At 34.6% G+C, this 22,256-nt stretch overlaps 1 protein-coding gene across 1 annotated transcript; it reads left to right on the top strand.

Moving 5' to 3' along the window:
• Positions 1 to 1,893: 1,893 nt before the first annotated feature.
• AKAP17A (A-kinase anchoring protein 17A) lies at positions 1,894 to 21,773 on the top strand. Its single transcript, XM_074300240.1, is given in 6 exon segments — positions 1,894 to 2,049; positions 3,151 to 3,927; positions 4,895 to 5,043; positions 16,925 to 17,165; positions 19,799 to 19,924; positions 19,926 to 21,773. Coding segments are annotated over 5 exon segments (2,070 nt in total). The 5' UTR covers positions 1,894 to 2,049; positions 3,151 to 3,165; the 3' UTR covers positions 20,718 to 21,773.
• Positions 21,774 to 22,256: the final 483 nt, after the last annotated feature.

The raw sequence follows: 22,256 nt of genomic DNA, 5'->3' as shown, positions 1-22,256 counted from the left end.
CCAGAGATTTTCATACTTCCATACTTTTGAACTCTGTTTGTTCTGCTGCTTTTGCTGCAGTGGGTGCACTTTGTCAAAAAGCAATGTGATCGAGGGCAGCCTCACTTCTTGTACTGTAATATTTAGATAAGGACTGGAAGAAACAATCATTGCACAAGGGGATTTAGACATGGAAGCAGTCTGAAGGGACCAAATACTCTAATCTAAACCCTTTTTATTTTACTTTAGAAGGCACTGAGGCTTGGGAGAGAGCTAAGTATTCACATGACTAATAAATAGCAGATCCCTCATTCAAATCTAATTTCCAAATTTAGCTCTTTTTCTCTATTCCTCATAAACTTCACCTGAATGAGAGTTATTTTGGGGTTGGGAAAGAATTGGAAATGAGAATTTTATAGAATGCTACACTAGATGCAAGTGCAGTTCATGCAAGACTCTAAGGACATACAGACTAGACACGTCTAAGGACTTAGATTAAAATGGAAGGAAGAAAGGAAGCATGGGAAGAAAAAAGAAAAGGAAGTCAGAAAGGAAAGGCCTTAAAGGAAGAGATCAGGAAAGGAAGGACGGGAGGAAGAAAGAAAAAAGGAAAGAAAAAAGATAAGAAAGGAAACAAAGGATAGAAGGGAGAGAAAGGAAAGAAGGGAGAAAGCAAGGAAGGAAAATGATGGAAAGAAAGGATGGAAGGAAAGAAAGGGAAAAGGAAAAAAAGTCCCGTGCTTGCTGAATAAAACTATAAAGCTTAAGAACTAGAGACCTCCGATACTAAGGAAACTTCTGATTTTACTGATTTTACGCCCAGAGTAGTTTAGGGACTTTCCTGGGGTCACACAGCAGCAAAGGAAAGTGGCTGATTTAGAACCCAGGGTTTCGTGGGCGCCCACCAGTGTCGCATCCTTCTGCTGCAGCTCAGGCCATCGCCATTGTTGCCTGAGGGTTTTGTTTGTTGCATTGGAAGGACTCATCGATCTGGGTCCCATTTATGCAACGGGGTGACGCTTTGGGCCTCTGCACCGTCGGGCCTTCGGGATGTTTTCCTAAGAGACCGCTACAAGCGCGTACTGTCCCTTTAAAGCCAGGACCGAACCAAGAGGTCGGGGAGCTTGGGGGTGGGGCAAGGAGCGGGCTCAGGACCATGGAGGGGGCGGGGAGGAAAGATCGGAGACGCGCGAGGCGCGGAGACGAGGCGGCCCGGAGGCTTCTGAGGAAGCGGAAATGCGTCACAGGGGAAGGCGCTGGTTGTGTCGAAAGGTGTCATGTGACCAGGGAGCCACTGAAGAACTGTGGCTAAAGGAAGGGGAAAGGGAAGTGTTGTTGGGGGGCGGGGGGTGGGACCGCTCCCGGTTTCTGGGGGTGGGTTGGGGGAACAGGGGGAGGGTTGGATGCAGGGGAGCAAGCCTCCGACTGCTGAAGAGCCAGAGCCGGAGACTCCTAGAGCAGGTGAATATCTGCTTTCCTTAGGTCGCCCTCCCACTCCCCCCCCCATCTGTTCGTTCTCTCCTCCCCCTCCCCCCTCGCTCCTGGCAACTGCCTCCTTCCCCCCCCTTCCCCGAGCGCGCAGCCCCGCTGGAGCCCGGGATCTCCTGTGGCTCGCGCCCCCTCCCCATCCCCGCGGGAGCGCGCGGGGCGCCTAGGGGAGCTGGAGGGCGGGGAGGCTCCGGGAGAGGCGGCGACTGCTTAGCGGGCTGGTGGGTGGGGTTGTGTTTTTTTTTAATTTCCTTGGAGAGGTGGAAGAGCGAATTGCATTTGTGTGGTATCTGTTACTTGGAGTTGGTCCCTTGGTTCGCTTAGGGATGTGCTTGTTTTATCCTACTTCTTAAAAAAAAAAAAAGCGGGGGCCTATCTCGAGGCGTCAGGTGTTGTGGGCCCTGTTTCTTCCTCCCCCATCCCCAGGCACCGTCTGCTTCGTCGCCTTTCGCAGATCCGCCTCATTGGTTTATTCTGCTGTCATCATCCTTGCTTCTTTGCACATGGACCCAAAACTTAAGCCCTGGAAGGAACACGGAATCTGGACCTCTGGGTTTGAATCCTAGCTCACGGTGACCTTGAGTAAATTGATACTTAATTATCTCTGGGACTCAGTTTCCCTTTTCTTTGGTACAGAGGGGATGGGTAGGAGGGGTGAGGAGTGCTCTAAAAAGTCCCTCCCAGCTGGGCACTTCACTTTTCGTCCACGTCTTTACCGGACCTTTAGAGATGCTCGACGGAGGTGGTCAGATGCCTCTGCTTGACTAGAAGGAATGGAGCAGGGTGCTACGACCTCATTAACTACCCCTCCGGGCCCCCACCCCTGGCAATGCTTTCTTGTACCTCATCAGGGAAGAGTTCGTTTCTTGCAAAAGTTCAGCAGCCTTTTGACTGAGAATGTCGAATTCTGGAATTGTAACGCATTCTTTATAGGTGTGCTTATATCTTTTCTGTAATCATATGTACTGTTTTGGTCTCAACGTGCAAAACCTAGAGAACGAGTCCTGGTTTTAAGTAGAATGCACTTTGGAATGATTTTATGAGCTTCTGAGAATGGTGTAGAGATCTTTTGTGAAGAGGGTGTGGAGGAAGCAATAGCAAAAAGGTGTAAAGATAGATGGCTCATAGTCTTTATTTATTTATTAGAGAAGTGTGATTACTCCTAAATCAATCAAATCCTGTTTCCCCCTCCCCCATACCCTAGGCCTGTTCTTAGTTAAGGCATAAAGGATCTCAAAAATGAGAGAAACTCCGTCTATGGAGTTAGAGTCACCTGGCTTTCCAGCTGGAGCTCTCTTTGTGAACTTAAAGCTGCTGTAAAACTTAAAAGCCTCAGTCATCTAAAGTGACTGTGGATTGTTTTATCTGATCTTGGAACTGCCTTCCTATTTTAACTTCCATGATCCTTTTGGTTTTTATTTTCTTGTTTGTATTTTGAAGGTGGTGCTAATTTTGAGATTTGTAAATAGCCTATTATGTCATGTTAATTTACTGTTGATTTTTAGTATGGCTAATTTCTGATCTTCTCTATAGGTTAATTGTAAGATCAGGTGTTCAGCCATTCTCTGTTGATAGGAATGAAAAACAAACACCCTAACATTTATTTTGTTGCTGAAGTTTGGAATGCCTGTCAGTGTTGTAACTTTTTTTTTTCAGTATGCTATTTTGACGATTTTTTTTTAGGTCTAGCTTTTGGCTATGGCGGCTGCTACGATAGTTCATGATACATCTGAAGCAGTTGAACTTTGTAGTTTATATGGATTATACCTCAAGCCAATTACGAAAATGACAATTAGTGTGGCACTTCCACAATTGAAGCAACCTGGAAAATCCATTTCTAATTGGGAAGTGATGGAAAGATTGAAAGGAATGGTACAGAGTCATCAATTTTCTACTCTTCGAATTTCTAAAAGCACTATGGATTTCATCCGTTTTGAAGGAGAAGTTGAAAATAAAAGTTTGGTTAAGTCTTTTCTTGCATGTCTTGATGGCAAAACAATAAAGCTTAGTGGTTTCTCAGATATTTTAAAAGTTCGGGCTGCTGAGTTTAAAATAGATTTCCCAACTCGGCACGACTGGGACTCCTTTTTCCGTGATGCAAAAGATATGAATGAGACTCTGCCAGGAGAGAGACCAGACACAATTCATTTGGAAGGACTACCTTGTAAATGGTTTGCATTAAAAGAATCTGGTTCAGAAAAACCAAATGAAGAAGTTCTCGTTAAGGTATTTGAGACATTTGGAGAAATACGGAATGTGGACATCCCAATGTTGGACCCTTATAGAGAAGAAATGACTGGCAGAAATTTTCATACTTTTAGTTTTGGTGGACATTTGAACTTTGAAGCTTATGTTCAGTATAAAGAGTATGTTGGCTTTATTAAAGCTATGAATGCCTTGCGTGGTATGAAACTAATGTATAAAGGTGAAGATGGCAAAGCAGTAGCCTGCAATATAAAGGTGAGAAATTGCAATGTTTTTGCTTATAATTTCCCATAATTTTTGATACTTAAAAGTATTTAAATACAAGCTGGCCATAGCCTTGATTTCAGACTTAGGGGAAAAAAATAAAGAGAAATTATAAAACAAGTAAACATCTTCACCTAAAAATTGGAATGTTACTATAATGGTATTTCCTTAGATTTCAAATGGTTATTGAAATTTTATTTTTTGGAGTGGATGAATAATGAGATCGGGCCAAATTTTTTTTTTTTAAACCTGTAGCATTTTATTCTCAAGTAGACTATAAATAGTTCATATTTGGCTGCCACTGATCATGGTAATGCTCAGTGATCATGAAATCAAGATTTGAACCTAGGTCCTGACTCCAGAACCAGAGCACATTTTTTTTTTTTTTTTTTTTTTTTTTTTTTTTTTTTTTGGGTACCATGATCTTTTAAAGAGATCTTTAATACATTTTCTTGGAAACTGGGAAAACAAACTTAAGGCAAGTAAAACTCTTTGTTGGAAGTGGTCTTCTTCAGTTGTGTATGATACTACTTGACCCACTTTTGGGGTTTTCTTGGCAAAGATACTGAAGTGATTTGCCATTTCTTTTTACAGATGAGGAAACTGAAGCAAACAGTTAAATGACTTGTCCAGGGTTATACAACTAATATGTGTTGGAGGCCAGGCTTGACTTTCTGACTTCAGGTCTGGTGCTCTGTTCTCACTGTCACCCAGCTGTTATAGTAAAATCCTAAATAAGTCCAAATTCTCTGTTTGATTTTCCTTCATTTAATTAACTATTTTAAATAAATGGTCCTTCAGTCATTTAACATTCTGTTGTTTCATGCTATAACTATGTTCTGGAATTGTTATATTACTATATGTTTTAAAGAATGGTTTTTGATACTTAAAAAATAAGCATTTAGCTTTGCTACTTTTATTTTTTTGTTTTGTTTTTTGTTTTTTGTTTTTTGGAAAGGTTTCTTTTGATTCAACTAAACACCTTAGTGATGCCTCAATTAAAAAACGGCAGCTTGAAAGGCAGAAACTTCAAGAACTTGAACAGCAAAGAGAAGAGCAGAAACGTAAAGAAAAAGAAGCTGAGGAAAGACAAAAAGAAGAGGAAAGGTAAGTACATTTTCATCATAATTTCCTCCTTGTACTTTGAATTTCCCACTAATTAGAACCTCACCTTGATTTCTGTGGATAGTTATAAGTATTCTTCTTTTTCCACTCTTTCAGTTTATAATTTTCCTCCTCATATTTTTATCCGTATACTGTCCAGAACTGATACCACATTCCAGCCCCACTGTCATTCCCAATTTGCAAATTGTATCCCTGGTGCCTTATACCTGAAGGAAATTTAGTGGCCACATAGTTTCTTTGTTGCTTATAAAGTGATTCCTCAACAAAAATCCTGTTAGTATAGATAAGAGGAAGATATTTTCCCAAAATGTACCTGTTTGGAGCTAGAAATTCTTTTCTCCTATAATAAAACATTGTTAGTTTCAATGGTAACTTCAGTTATGGGTTATTTAGGTTTTTGTGGGCTGGCTTAGAGAATTAGGTGCCTATTTAAAACATTGTTTCTATGGGAAAATGTATTTTGAGATCCAAATAGAACATCTGATTTTTAAATTCTTCAACCCCTGTGACTCCCACATGAAATTACTTTGTATATATTTATGTACTTGTATCCTCCCCAGTAGAAGATAATCTCTTTGAGTGCAAGGCCTGTAGATTTTCATTGTATCCCTATTGTTTTGTATAAAGTAGACATTTTTGAAAGAGCTCAGAAAATACATGTAAATGTGATCTTTCCCCACTGGATTCAGATTATATGGGTGTACTAAATTTTGGCCCTGGGAAATTTTTGTAGGTTTATTTTTATTCTTTATTTGTGCTATGAAAAAAAAAAAAAAAGTACAGTATCCTGGCTATCTTCTACTTTTATTTTTAGGTGGCAATAGAGAATTGACACAATTATGGAAATGAAGCAAAACTGAAAACCAATAAAAACAAAACCCTGTAATTTTTAAAGTCACATTTTTATTTTCTCTTTGGTGAAGGATAATCAACTTGTATTGGTTTATAGTGAAACAAAACAAGTTTCAACATTGGCCACATTCCCCCCTTCCCCCCACAAAAAAAAAGTCTCAGTAAGCATCCTGAATTCATCACCTCTTGGTGGAGAAGTGAATTTTGTTTGTTTGTTTGTTTTTGGCAGTGATTAGAAAGTCTTTCAGAGTTGTTCATCTTTTTAAAAGCTATTATTGTATAAGTTATTCTCCACATTGTATCAGTACATCCAAGTTTTCCCATGTTTCTCTGAAACTTCATCATTTCTTACACTAGTATTCCATTATATTCATGTACATTAACTTGTTAGCATAATGAGCACCCCAACAGTTTCTAGTGCTTTGCCAGTACAAAAAGAGTTGTTATAAATATCTTTGTACACATGGATTCTTTTTCTTTTTAATCTCTTGGAGTTTAGGCCTAGTAGTGATTTTGCTATGCCAAAATATTAATGCAGAGTTTAGTCTGGTTATATTTTTATACTGTTTTGCAGCATGTCTGGATCAATTCATAATTCCTTAAACAGTTCATTAATTTGCCTCTTTTCCTGTTGTCCCTTCAACTTTTTTCTTTCATATTTTGTCAGTTTTGCCAGTCAATGGATGTAAGGTTGAACTTCAGAGTTGCTTTAATTCCTTATTTTTATTTTTATTTTTTTGGTTGAGGCAAATTGGGGTTAAGTGACTTTTGCCTAGGGTCACACAGGTAGGAAATATTAAGTGTCTGAGATGAGATTTGAACTCAGGTCCTCCTGACTTCAGGACTGGTGCTCTATCCACTGCACCACCTAGCTGCCCCTTGCTTTAATTCTCATTTCTGTAATTAACTAATTATTTGGTGCTTTTTTTTTTTAATATAGATATTGATGCCTTTTATTTCTTTTTTGAAAACTGACTTTTTACAGTCTATTAAGGAATGGCTGTTATGTTTTATAAATATGAATCAGTTCCCTTTGTCTTGGGAAAGTCAATAAGCATTTTTTAAACATTTACTGTATTAGGCATAGATAAGCACTAGGATTCAAAAGGAGACTGATGTTATAGAAATGGTTTTCTAAGTTGTTGTTTTCCCCATTTTAATCTTAAATACACATAGGGTTAATTCCCTGAATTTTCTACTTCAATTTGTACATAAAAGTGCTATCTCAGGGTAGATAAGATATTTAAACTCTTTATAATATGAAATCCTATATTGCTTTGTTAAATAGATGAGGATTAAACTTGTTTGAAATTTCCTGGTTTTGTTTTGTTTCTTAAATTTTGTTGCTTGTTGAGAATTACAAAAATAAAGTCTTTGTTCTTAAATTAAAAAAAATAAATAAATAAACAAAGGAAGTAAGCCTAAAGTATAAAGTAAAGCCTAAAGTCTGGAAAAAATGTATTAATTGAGAAGAACAATGAAACCAAAATCTCCAGAAGGAAGTGGCAATACTACTGAGCTTTTGTGTTTGATGGTTCTTTTATCATCAATTTGTTGAGAGTTTTACATTTTCTAAAATATTTTAATCTTTTACTTGAAAGTAGTAAAGATAAAATTTCTAGAATTTAATGTATTTAAGGCTATGCCAGTTGGGTCATATGAATCATTTTGCTCTGTGTACATCTATATGGATTGGTTTTTAGAAATTTATATTTTTTTATTATTGAATATCATTTGTTGTTTTGAGCTAACATTTTGATTTAAAAAATTAGAATAGTATAGTTATACTTTAGAAGATTATAACATCGTATGACTAGATTGAGTTTTGTTTAAATGAAAGCCTTTATAAGTTTTTAAGTAGGACATTTGACCTGGGTAGTAGGATGTAAAAGTAGAAAAGTTTTTATTTTGTCATGTCATAAATTTAGAGGTGGAAGATATATTAGAAATCACCTGTGACAGCTCCTTCATTTTTTGGTTAAGGGACTTGAGGCCCAGAAAGGTTAAATCTGAGATTGAAATCCAGGTCCATTAACTCCAAATTCAATATACTCTGTCCTCTGTGCCATGCTATTGTTTTTGTTAACCTTAAGCCCTAGAACAGTGCTTTGCAAATATGTACTTTTAAAAAATGGTTATTGTATTGGATTGGGCCTGTCTGAGGATAACAGGATCACTTTCACAATAAAATATAAAATGCCTCCTAGCTTTCCTTCCTTGAAATCTAAGTTAAAATGTCATCTTCTACAAGGACTTTTACTAATCCCTTAACGTTAATGCTTTTCCTCTATTGATTATATCCATTCAGGTCCCCATCTGACTCCACGAAACTATTCTAAATTATTTTTTCTTTCCTCAATCTTCCCACACCTCCCCTTTGCCAATCTATCTCAACTAAGGACTTTACCTCCTACTTTACTGAGAAAATTGAGACCATTCAAAATCTTTATCACTTTTCACTTAGATAATTTCAGTAGCCTTCATTTAATTGGTTTCTTTCAAGTATCTTCCCATTTCAGTTTATCATCCTTTCTGCTGACAAAGTGATTTTCTTTGAACATGAATCTGACTATGTCACTGTCCAGCTCTTTAAAGTGAATCCTTTTTGTCTCTAGGAAAAAATATAAACTTCTAAGTTTAGCTTTTAAAGCTTTTCACTGTTGCCCCAACCTGTCTTTTTTCAGCCTCATTATATACTATTAATCCTTGCCCCTTGCTCCATGATCAGCCATGCTGATTTTCCCTCCATTTCTTTATACATACAGCACAGGTTTTCCATGTCCTTTCTCTTGTCTTTGCATTAGCCATCCTCCATGCCTCAAATGTATTCCCTCCTTATTTCTGTTTCATAGAATTTCCCTATTTCTTAAGTAGATCACTTTTTATATAAAACTTTTCCTACTACTAGTTTCCTTTTCACATTTTAACTAAGTCACATTTATTCTCTTTATATGTATTTTATATATTCTTTTAAAGCTGTACTTATATCCCCAGTCAGAATGTAAGCTCTTTGACAGTAGGAATTGTTTTATTCTTTGTATTTGTATTCCCATAGCCTAACAAGGAATGGATACTTCATGAATGCTAATTGCTTGATTATTCGGTTTACTGTGTATGATTAGGTGAATTTATTCTTAATGTGTCCATCTTCCATTTAGCTGCCAAAGTGATTTTCTGAAAGTGCAAGTAACCATGGCATACCCCTGCTTAATAAACTCAGGTGGTTTTCTGTTTTCTTCATTGTCAGTTATAAAGTCCTGGTATTTAGAGCTTTTCATATTCAGCCATTCCTATCTTTCTAAGTTTGTTACATTTTAGTACCTTCGTTTATTCCACAATTCATCTACAGTGGCCTACTTGCTATTTCTTATACATGACATTTCTCTCTTAAATATGTGACTGAACTAGGTGTCCTTCAGAACTGTAATACTTTCTTTTCACTTCTTTCTGTCTGCTTTCCTGGTTTCCTTCAAGACAAAATTCAAATTTTACCTTCTGCAGGAGGTCTTTCCTGATTATTGATGTTTTGAAGTAATTGGATTCTAACAAGCTTTTATATCATATACATTCTCTCGCCTGCCTTAAATTAATTTCCTAACTTAATGTAAACCTATAACTTCTCAATTTATACATGTATTTTGTCTGTGGATTTTCATAAATTTTAAAAAGAGAGTTTTCTTTCATATTTTTAAAAATTTCACAGATACAAATGAAATGCAAAGAGTATAATTGGTATCTTTCACTTTTGCTGTAAAACTGACTAACCTTTTCCAGTTTTTTATATTTCTGAAGTTCTTTCTCTGGCTTCTGTTGCACAATTCTTCATTTGTAATATAGTATTCTTACCATATAGTTTTCTGTTTTTATTAAGGTTTTGTTATTGCTTTAATTTTTATGTCATTCACTTAAGAGGGGCATCTGGAGAATCTCTTTGGTTTGTACTTTGATTTCTTATGACAGAAGTGTCAGACAGCCATGTTGACTGGACACTCACCTAGAATTAGATTAAAATGTACTTAGGACATTTAACAAATTAGATAAAAATACAGTAGAATATAGGTATGTTAATATGTGATTTTTCTGTTGGAATCCTTATATATACTTTAGTGGCCCCTGTTTCTATCTTAAGCTTAATAATACCATTATTATATGATATTGACAAAACACTGAAGCAAACATTTTTTTTTTTTGTCTCACTTCATGTTTATAATGAGAGGATTATCAATCATTACTGTTATAGTTTGTAATTTTACTGGTATAGTGTTATATATTTGGAATACACCTTGTAGAGACCTTAAAGAGACCATCTTTGTCTACTGAATCAAATGATAAGCACTATGAGATCTTGTATGACTATCAAAGATGTGATCTGCTATAAAATGTTTCTGAAAGTCTACTTGTTTATGTCTCCTAATTTCAAAGATGTTCTTAGATATATGTATAGATTATTTTCGTTTAAGATTTTGTAGAGACAAGACAGGCAAGCATATAGATAGGTAGATAGTTCATATATTTTCTGTATTTTTCTAGTTTGTCTTAATGTAATTTTCTCCCTATCCTCTTAAGAGCTTATCATTTTCCTTTTATATGTCTTAAGAATTGTTATGTTGCTAGAGTTAAAAAAAGCTGCCTATCTGAGTGCAACAGAAAAGGAAATTTTTAAAGCAAAATTAAACATAATGGCCAGTATTATAAATATCTTGGTACTTTTTCAAGGGATTCAGAATTTCTACAAGACTTTCTGTCTGTCACCTCATTCTCTTGTAACTTAATTATTTTTTCCAAAGGAATTACTTTTATAAGTAATAGCTTTCTCCATTTTATTGTTTAATGTGGGATGGTAATTATTGATGTATACATATATAATATATATATTAAACAATAAAATGCAGGAATATATTTGTATATATATATTTTTAAAATTATATTTGAAATTCCCTCCCCTCTCCAACATTCATTATTACTTTCAGATGCTTGAGGATTTCACAGTCCTGATTTTTGTGTATGTATATTTTTATGTATACATATATACATGACCTAGTCCAACTATTTTTCTTATCTTTTTTCCTCCTTTCCATTTTTGCTTCCTTTATAAGCACATCTGGGACTGTCATGTTAAAAAGCAATGTTAAAAGTTCAACTCTGGTGATGACATTATTCTTCATAGTGAAAAATGTGTTATAATTTTTTTCCCCCCCAGATCTTGTTGTTTTCCTTAGAGACATTGAATCCCTTATGATTTCTCTTTGCTGTTTACCTTTTTATGCTTCTCTTGAATCTTGTATTTGAAAGTTAGATTTTTTATTCATCTCTGGCCATTACTTCAGGAATGCCTGAAAATCCTTTATTTCATTGAATATCCACTTTTTTTTTTTTCAGAATTATACTCAGTTTTGCTGAATAGGTGACTCTTTGTTGAAATCCTATGTCCTGGGGCAGCTAGGTGGCACAGTGGATAGAGCGCCAGCCTTCAATTCAGGAGGACCCAAGTTCAAATCTGGTCTCAGACACTTGGCACTTCCTGGCTGTGTGACTCTGGGCAAGTCACTTAACCCCAGCCTCAGGAGGAAAAAAAAAAATCCTATGTCCTTTGTTTTCCACAATATAATATTCCCATTTCTCCAATCCTTTAACATTGAAGCTGCTAAATCTTGTGCTAACCTGACTGTGATGTCAAAATATTTGAATTATTTGTATTCTTAAATTCTCTCTCCTAGGTCTGTTTTCCAGTGAGATCTTTCATATTTTCTCCTACTCATTCTTTTGCTTTTTTTTTTTTTTTTTTATTGTTTTTTGATGTCTCAAAGATTCATCAATGTCCACTTGCCTATTTCTCATTTTTAAGAAATTGTTTTCAGTGAGTTTTTGTGCATGCTTTTCATCTATTTTACCAATTTTGCTTTTTAAAGAGTTCTTTTCTTTAGTGAGTTTAAAAATTTTTTTTTATAATAGCTTTTTCTTTTCAAAATACATGCAAAGATTGTTTTCAGCATTCACCCTTGCAAAATCTTGTGCTCCAAATTTTTTCCCCCTCTTCCTTCCCCCTCCCCCCCACCCCTAGATAACAAGTAATCCAGGATAGGTTAAACATGTGCAGTTCTTCTAAACATAGTTCCACTTATATCATGCTGCACAAGAACAGATCAAAAAGGGGGGAAAAGTGAGGAAAAAAAAAAAGCAAACAGCAAAAAAGGTGAAAATGCTATATTGTGATCCACATTCAGTGCCCTTAGTTCTCTTTCTGGATGTAGATGGTTCTCTCCATCATAAGTCAATATATTGGAATTGGTCCTTAAGTGTATTTTTATGTATTCCTTTCTATTTGGCCAATTCTGCCATTTTTGTTGTTGTTAGTGTTTATTTTTAAAAATGTTTTTTCTCTCCTTTTCCTGAGATGGTAAGCAGCCAAATATAGGTGCAATCATGTAAAATATTTCCTTGGTCATTTTTTTATTAGAAGACTCAAATAAAATAATGAAAGAAAATGAAAAATAGCATGGTTCAGTCTATATTCAAACAATCTCAGTTTTTTCTCTGAAGGCAAGGAATATGCTTTTATCATTAGTCCTTTGGGATTGTCTTAGATCACTATTGCTGAGAAGAGCTAAGTCACTCACACTTCATTGTACTATAATGCTATTACTATGTACAATGTTCTTTTGGTTCTGTTCCCTTCACTCAGTTCATGTAAGTTCAATTTTTTTTTTCCTGAAATTATCCTACTTATTATTTTTATAGCACAATAATATTTCATACCACCATATACCACAGTTTGTTTATTCATTCTCCAATTGATAGACATTCTTTCATTTCTAATTCTTAGCTACCACAAAAAAAGCTGCTATAATTCCAAATTGCTCATAGCTCTACCAGCAATGCATTAATGTTTCAGTTTTCCCACGTCCCCTCCCAACAGCTGTCATTCCTTTTTTGTCATATTAGCTAATCTGATAGGTATGAGGTAGTTACTGCGTTGTTACAGTTACAGAGTTGTTTCAGAGTTGTTACAGAGTTCTTTTAATTTGCATTTCTTTAATCAAAAAAAGTTTTTGCACAAAACCAACACAATTCTTTTTAAGGTGTTTTTCTCTTCGGCAAATTTTTGTATATCTTTTTTTCCCCCCATTTGGCCAGGTCTGCTTTTTAAGGCATTCTTTTCATTGGAATTTTGTGCATCTTCTATTCTGTTTTTTAAGGTATTGTTTTCCTTTAGTATTTTTGTCTCTTACCAAGATGTTTACTCTTTTTTCATAATTTTTTTTTTTTTGCTTCATTCATTTCCCTTCTGAATTTTTCCTTTACCTTTCTAACTTTAAAAAAAAAAAAGTGCTTTTTGATTTCTTCCACAATCTGAGGCCAATTTTTTCTTTGAGGGTTTGGGAATGGGAGTTTTGACTTTATCTTCTTCTGACTTTGTTTTTTGAACTTCCTTGTCACCATAGTAACTCTGTATGGAGGATCTTTTTTTTTCTGTTTGCTAATTTTTCCAGCCTATCTTGCCTTTTAACTCTATGCTTAAATAGGGCTCTGCTTTCAGAGTAGAGGGGTATTGTCTCAAGCTTCAGGTTTTTTTGTGCTGCTGTTTTCAGAGATAACTCTGGTTATCAGATATAATTCGTCCAAAGTGATACAATTTAGGATCTAGAAAAAGGTGTATTTATACAACTCTCTTTTTCTGTGGTCTGGACTGTGAGAGAACACAAGCATTCTTTTCCACCCTAGAACTGTGACCAGGGTCCCAGATCTCTTAATGCTTCACATTCTGGTGTACTAATTCTCTTCCTTACCCTGAGACTGAGATTCAAGATTGTAATCCAGATCTAAGTATAAGCAGTACAACCAAGTCTTGGTTGCTGGTGCCAGCAAAGGCGGGAACCTTTGTAATGTCTTTCTGATCAGTTATTCAACCTCTTTATTATTTGGTGGCTTAGAGTTCTAAAAAACCACTACTCACATCACTGATTCAGTCACCCTGAAAACCTACAGCTGGTTTGTTGGGACTTGGCCTCTGATGGACTGCAATTCACTCTTACCCTGGTGTAATATACTTTTTTGCTGACCTTTTAAATTGTTTTGGATTGGAAAGTCATTTCACTTGTCCTTTTGTGGGTTTGCTCTTCTAGAATTTATTTTGAAGCATTTTTAAAAGGTGTTTAGAGGGATTTGGGTAAGAGCTCAGATCAATCACTTCCTTTTTTTTTTTCCCCCACTAAATCAGTTCTATCTCTCTCTAAGTACATTTAAATCTTGTATAATTTTAAATTCCAAAATGAAACCATGCCAGGAAGGTGTAGTTATTTATTCTCTTCAATTGTACTGTTCATCATTCTTTTTTTTTTTTTTTGTACTGTTCATCATTCAATGCTAGGTATGAACCTCATGTCAGATAGAAAAGAATCATTGTAAAGTAGAGCTGAATTCTGATAGGAGAGAACTTTTAAGCTAAAACAAATTACTTAGCTAAATAGGGTATATCAGTGAGATTTCCCTTAGACATTTATCTCTATAGAGTCAATTAGCCAGTATTTTCATCTAGTCTGTGAATTAATTTAGTTCAGCTTTAACATTTATTAAGTGCAGCATAAGCAGAACATTGTGTTGGGGAAGAGATGAAAAATAAGGCACGATCCTAATCTTGTTTATGTTCTAAAGTAATTGAGAAATTACTGTAAATTATTCTGATATAAAATAGATCATGATAATTGCATATGAGCATAGGCATACTTTGGAGACACTATGAATATAATTCCAGACCATCCCAATAAATTTAACCATGAACTAAGTCACATGAATTTTTTTCCTGAATGCATTTAAAAGTTGTTTTTTCTGAATGCATACAAAAGTTATGTTTGCACACTATGCTTTAGTCTACTAAATGTAAAGTAATATTATGTTATATATGTATGGGTGTTATTTATATACATTAATTAAAAATACTTTATTACTCCCCCCCTCCAAAAAAAAAATTGCTAATACCACCACCTGAGTGGCAGTTGTGATCTTGAGGTTGTAATCTTTTTGCTAGTGGATAGTCTTGTCTCCATGTTGATAGCTCCTCATTGATCAGGATGGTGGTTGCTGAAGGTTGGGATGACTATAGCAATTCTTAAAATCAAGTTTGCTGCATCAGTTGACTCTTCTTTTATTGAAAGAGTTCTCTATAGCATGAGATGTAGCATTTTATCCAGAGTAGAACTTCTTTCAAAATTGGAGTCAGTCCTCTGCCACTGCTTTCTTAGTTAAGTTTATGTGATATTCTTCAGTGTTGTGTCTTGGGGAATTGGGAAGCTGAATGAGAGGGGTAGAGATGGGTAATGGTGGGAATGATTGGTCTGAATTAAGTGGGTTTTTAACACAAATGTTTATTAAGTTTGCTATCTTTTATGGGTATGGTTCATGTGACCTTCAAAACAATTACATTAGTAACATCAAAGATCACTGATTACAGATTACCATAACAGATAAAAATAATCATGTAGAAATTTAAAATATTGTAAGAATTACCAAAACATGACACAGAAATATAATGTGAGCACATGCTGTTGGAAAAAATAGTCCTGATAGACCTACTTAAGTCAAAATTGCCACAAACTTTTAGTTTGTAAAAAATAAATAAAAATCAACATATGCATACACAGTAAAGTACAACAAAATGAGGTATTATTGTACAAAGTATCTTTCAAGTTCCGATCAAATATTAACATTTATATGTCTGATTTCTTCATTTCCTTAATTAAGAAAATCTTAAGAAAATCTGAGAATGAAACTGGTAGCTTAATAAATAATAAAAGCAATAGCTTTTCCAAAAAGGGGAAGGGAATAGACATTTATATACTCCAAATAACAATAACCAAGGATTGTGCTAATATTTTGCAAATATTGTCTCATTGGATTCTCCTAATCCTACAAAATAGGTGCTGTCATTCCAATCTCTTCCAGTGGCTAGCATTATGCTTTAGTCATTGCAAGTACCTGATGAGTATTTGTTGAATGTTAACTAGAGTTACCAAGTAACTTTTACATGTTTTAGGAGATTTTAAGTGGACAAATAATATTATAATGAAATCTCAGAATTTTTTAAATGTCATCTTACGAAAAGATTTCAAATAATTTTCATTGATGTCATAGTATTTGTAATTTTTGCATGCTTTTACTCCAGAATTACTCCTTTTTCAGTGATTTAATGGAGTAATACATATGCATACTCAATGAACAGAATATACATATCATACTCTAATATTTATTCAGAAAGACAGGGATTTTGGGGGGGGACAATCAATAGTTCTCATATTTCATGTTTACTTTCTTATTGACAAATTGTATGAGTAGGCACATCTGTGAACATTTTAGTAATCACACTAAGCTCATTCAGAAGGAATACTTTTGAGTTGTATCAAACTCAAAATAAAAATGGATTCTTGTGTACCCCATATTGACTTATAAAAACAAATCCATCATATTGATATTTCTCATTTTGTCAAATATTTCCTTATATTTTAATCTAGTATGAGCTACTCAACTGTTATTCTGCCTTTGGAGCATGGTGGGTAAAGGAGATTGGGTTCATGTATACTGATATTATTTTAACTTCTGTATTTTACCACAGACTCAGGGCTATGGTCTGGTATATGATTGCAAAGAATTTAAGACATTAGATAATAAAAATAAAAGTGCTGTGCCTAGAATGTGTGATAGCATACTTGTCAGTGTTCTCAATTTTTAAATGAGAGTATATAATAGAACAGTTTTGTCCTTGAAAAAGAATAATAGTTTCAATCTTGGTGCTTTAAATAAATATCTTATCTTGGGGTAATGTTATATTTCAGGGAGCTTTTTGTGGACATTTGGAAAATTGTCAGATTCTGAAATTTCATTATTACTTGATGTACTATGGTGTATATAATAAGAGAAAATTGATTTGACAGAAATGCCAATTTGGTATTGTAGGTACAGTACTTTTGATTATTTTTTATTTTTTTTTTTAACAAAACATTTGATTTATTTTACTTAGAAAACAGAAAGAATTAGAGGAGTTGGAAAGAGAAAGAAAACGAGAAGAGAAGCTCCGTAAGAGAGAACAAAAACAAAAAGACCGTGAAGTCCGTCGAAATCAGAAAAAACTAGAGAAGATACAAGCAGAAGAACAGAAAAAATTACAAGAGAAGATAAAATTAGAGGAGAGGAAATTATTGTTGGCTCAAAGAAATCTTCAATCAATAAGATTAATTGCAGAACTACTAAGCAGAGCAAAGGTAATGTTTATCTTGACCTGTGACAGCATTAAGTGCACCTCAACTGAGTGCCCTTTTGGTTTTTAAATTTTTTTTCAATTTGTAATGCAAAGATAAGGAAACAACATTTTCTTTTCCCTTTTCTTTCCTGCTTCAGGCAAAGTTTTAAGGGAGTTAATGATCTAATCATTTATTGATTAAAAAGCCATTGAAATATATTCATTCTTACTAGGAAAGAGGAAGTGACAAAAAAAAAAAAAAAAAAGCTCAAAGTTTTATGTTTATGGATTTTAACACTTCATACTCATTTTTTAAATCACAATAATTTTCAAAGTAGCACCAAAGGTAGATTTTACAGAGATGGAAGCTAAAGAAAGGTATGTGTCCAAAGACATACAACACAGATGGAAGATCTGGATAATAAAATTTAGGTCTTGCTGTCCAATAGATTTGGACACAAGTTGTGGCACTGACAATACTTAGTGATTTTTTTTAATACTAGAAACTTAGAATATTACAGTTGAATGCTGTCTAAGAGAATGATTACAGGGAGTAGAGCACTGAGCATGGAGTCCAGAAGCCCTGGGTTTCAATCATACTTCTGATACTCAGTAATACAAAACTAGAAAAATACTAGGTAAGTTACTTAACTTTTCTGTGTCAATTGCCTCATATGTAAAAGGAGCATGATAACATCTACCTTAGTTATTGCTGTGATCAATCAGATTTGTGTGTGGGTATGTGTGTATCAAGAGAAAGCATGAATATGTAGTTCGCATTGATAGTGTATGTGTTTGTGTGTATAGCCTTACAGAACATACTATCTAAATGTGAGCTATTGTTATTTATTTTGACCTCTTCCAGAAAGTATATCGGCCTATTTGTGAATTTTCAGTTTCCTTCACTCTAGAGTCCTACTGTCTTAACATGTATTTCTGGGTTTGTTTGTTTTTGATTCTCTTTCCTCCCCCTCCATCTTTCCTGCTCTTTCCCCCAGTATGCACAGGCACATATGCATGCACATGCAGTTTCTTTTTCTACCAGCCATTGGCTCTGCATAAGATGTTGCCTAATAACATTAAGTGTTGCCTCTACAAGTCTTATGGGAACTCATCCTTACAAAAGGCAATTCAAACCAAATGTTTGAAATTTTCTTGATATTATTTTACAGCTGACTCTTTACAATGTCAAAGACAGAAAATCCTTAATATTAAAACTCTACCTAGAATGTGTTTATTTGAATTTTTAAAGACTGGTTAAATGCTTCGGGGGTGGGGAGATTTTTTTTGTTGTTACTTTTCCCAATGGTATGCTGCCTGGTTACTTTGAGGCTCAAGCAGCTCATTTTTGTACCTTCTTGCACAAAATGGGCCCTTTCTATTCCTATCCATGCTTCTTTGCTTCTTCAGAATTCCTATAGGTAATGATGTGGATGAGGAGAAAGCTGAAACTATAATAATAATTTTAGTCTTGTCTATGTGTGCCGAGTATTGTGCTAAGTGCTTTGCAAATAGGATATTGTTTGAGCTTTACAACAATGTGGGAAAGTAGAGGCTGTCATGATCCCTGTTTTATAGAGGAGGAAACAAATGTAAAGGGAGGTTAAATCATGCCCAGGATCCCATTACTAGTAAGGTCTTAGGCTAGTTTATGAACTCAGATCTTCCTAATTCTAAGCCTAAATGTTCTATTCATTGAGCCACTTAGCTACCTAGCTGGTCTTAGCTTTTGATACTCCTCAGTGTTACTGAGCATAGACCGGCTATTTTTTAAATCTTTTAATCTGTGATATGCCTTGGCTTTCCAGTTAAATTATATCATATATCTGTATGCTTGATAATATGAGGCAGTAGAATGAATAAAGTATAGATTTTTTTTAATTTTTTTTTTTTTTTTTTTGCTGAGACAGTTGAAGTTAAGTGACTTGTCCAGGGTCACATAGCTAGGAAGTGTTAAGTGTCTTGAGATTTGAACTCAGGTTCTCCTGATTTCAAGGCTGGTGCTTTACTTCACCACCTAGCTCTTTAAATATTGTTGTACATGACAGTAATTAATCCTCTCCTTGCCCTCCATTTCAACATTTCCTAATATTTAAGAAACTTACTTCCTTTGTTTCAGTTCACTGCACATTTTGTATTGATTTAAAAGATCCCTTTCAAGAAAAGGAAAATCTTATTTCAATTCAGGAAGTTGGTGTATTGAGGAAAGCTTTGTATTCCTCACTACAGTGCCTCTAAATATCAGCTTCCCATTTTTATAAATTTTTTTTTTTTTCTACTCTGGTGAATGTTTATTACAAAACAAACTTGATCTGCTGTGGTGATCTATAGATTAGGGGAGATTTTAGAATTTTAGATACAGAAGTAATTACTTTTTTTAGGCTACTAAAAGTAATCATTAAATGGTATTCTCATAGCTTGAAAACAGTAATACTTTAAGAAGGACAGAAGAAATCATTTAAGTGTTAGTGTAGTGCTCATATAACTTAGGAGAAGCTAGGTAATTTGTAACCCATTTCTCTTTATGGCATTATGCTTTGGGCCCACATTTTTTAAAATCAGTATCAGGCCTTTAAATAACTTTTCTGAGTACTAGATTCTAGAGTAATTTTTGTCTTTTAATTTACTTTCTTCCTTCTCTTTAATCTTTTTTAGGCAGTAAAATTACTAGAGCATGAACAGAAAGAAGAAAAAATCCGCCTTCAACAACTTGAGGAAAGAAGACGACTTCAGGAGGCTGAACTCAGACGGGTAGAAGAGGAAAAAGAGCGAGCTCTGGGAACTCCAGAGGAAAGAGAAAGAATTAAGGGAGAGGCTATTAAACATTTTGTTGAGCAAGAAAATAGATGAGACACAGCAAAACAAAGAAGAAGTAGTGGCATCTCATTCTGCCCTATTACAACCTGTTATAGATATTATACAGTCAGTGTCTTCAAGCTGTGTTACTTCTACCTCCTTGCATTCCCTCATGGGTCAGCCAACTCAGATCTGTCAAAGAGAAACGCTATCCAATCAGGAGATTAATTTTAATTCCAAAAATGTGAATGGAAATTTAAGTGAAGAAGCTCAGTGTAAAGAAAGTAAGAAACTTAACTGTATTACAAGTGAAAGCTGTTCAGAAAAAAAATGTTCCAGTGTGCTCTCTTGTATTCCTGCCAATAATCAACAACAAAAGAGTACATCTAATTGTGACCAGAACATATCCAAAAAAGATTCATCTTTTGAACAAGACAAATGTAATAGAGAGCCAAGTAAGGGAAAGAGCCGATCCAGTAGAGACAGAAGTACTGAAGAGAGATATAAAAGGGATAGGAGCAAGCATAGAAGGGACACAAGTAAAGAAGATGAAAGACAAAGAAAAGAAAGACGACTTCATAGAAGACACTCTTACAAAGATTATAGTCCTCACAGAAGAAGTGTAAGCCCCGAGAGATCTAGGTACCGAAGGTCCTACAGCAGAGACAGATACAGTAGAAGGGATAGAAGCCGGGATAGAAGAAGTGTGGGTAGGAAGCGCAGTCGAAGAGGGAGATCCAGATCCCTGAGCAAACACAGAAGTACTTGGAGCAGGTAGTAAAGGACTCTGCCTTTTTAAGGCTTATTTACAGGATAGACCAGGACCAGCAAGAGGTTCTGAAGTTTTTGGCTTCTTGACCACCTTAAGAAAACTGAGTCTCTGCTTAGTGAATGTAAAGTGAACTCCTTTGTGAAAGGAAACACAATTACATTGGAAATTTATTTTCTTTTTTTAAGATTGCATAATTATTTGTGCTTCAGTTTCAACTGTGTTGGTAATTTGTTTTTCATTAGCTCTCCTTTTTTCCTTTTAAATATTTTGATCTGATAGCTTTAATGTCACCAATCCTCTTTTAATCAGGAGAAATGTATAGACTGACAGTTTAAAAATTCCAGACCTATTACATAAATGTATGCAAAATTCTTGACTAAAAATTCTTTATGCACTCAATGAAGTCAACATGTACTGCAGAAAAAGGGCAAATTTAATTGAACTTGAGAAATTGCCAAATGTTAAGTGTTATGAACAACCACAAAAACTTATGGGACACTTAAGAGAAAAAAAGAACTTGCTGGTTTGATTTTATTTTGTATTTAGCTGATTTAAAAACATGGAAATGGTGGTGGAAAGATGTGGGAACAAAATGATCATGGCATAGTAAGCCATATGTGAAATATAGGTAGAATTCCTATAAAATTGAAAATGCAAATGCACTATACTTTTTAAAGATTCCAGTAAATGGGAGTATGAGACAAAGTGGTCTGGAAATGCTCCATTACTTCTGAAACATTGACTTTTTACAAATTAAAATAATTGAGAGTAAAAAGTTAGTTAAAAGCTTTTGTTTCTAGTCCAAATTAGTGTGTGTGTGGTTTTTTTTTTTTTTTTTTTTTTTTTTTTTTTTTTAAGAAGCTGTTTTGCTAAATTATTTTTACTTGCAACGTTTCAAACAGATTCAAGGCTGCAAACTTGTTAAATTTTATAATCTTTTGCTTCTCAAGATGAAGCTCAGGAATACTTTAAAGTAGTTGTAACCTTTGGGTTATAAAAGGTTGTGTTTATTCTAGTTTGCATTTTTATGGTGAAATAAAAGCCTTTTCCAGTGATCTGAAATTCCTGTCTTTATATTTTAAAAGATGATGAAACTGCATTCCTGTTTATTCTTTGAGCAGTCAAGCACATTTTTAAAAAAATCTCATTTTCATATTAATTGGAGTTCTTAGATTGTGTTGAAAGCATTTCAAATTATGAATGATTATTAATATTTGCTTAATGCATCTGATGATGTTACAATTCATTATACTCAGTTGTAAAGTAAACTTATGAATCCTCCTAGAATAACAACAGTAATAAGAGCATATGTGGCACTCTGAACAATAATCTTACAGTATTAAATTAATAGAATATCAGTTTAAAGCATTTATTAAACTTACTAATGGTTCTTAATAACCTCTAAATGTGCTGTAGAGTAATAGAGGTTTCTTTATGAATACTTACAAAAACTAGAAATAGGAATTGCTTCATCCTTCTGTATTAAATCAAATCATTCTACCTTTTCCATTGTGGGACTTGCATGTTCCTTTATAACACCAGCTT

Source organism: Sminthopsis crassicaudata, chromosome 3, assembly GCF_048593235.1.
Source record: "Sminthopsis crassicaudata isolate SCR6 chromosome 3, ASM4859323v1, whole genome shotgun sequence".
Classification (NCBI taxonomy): Eukaryota; Metazoa; Chordata; class Mammalia; order Dasyuromorphia; family Dasyuridae; genus Sminthopsis; species Sminthopsis crassicaudata.
Note: the sequence above shows the minus strand (reverse complement) of the source record. Positions and strands in the feature narration are given on the sequence as shown.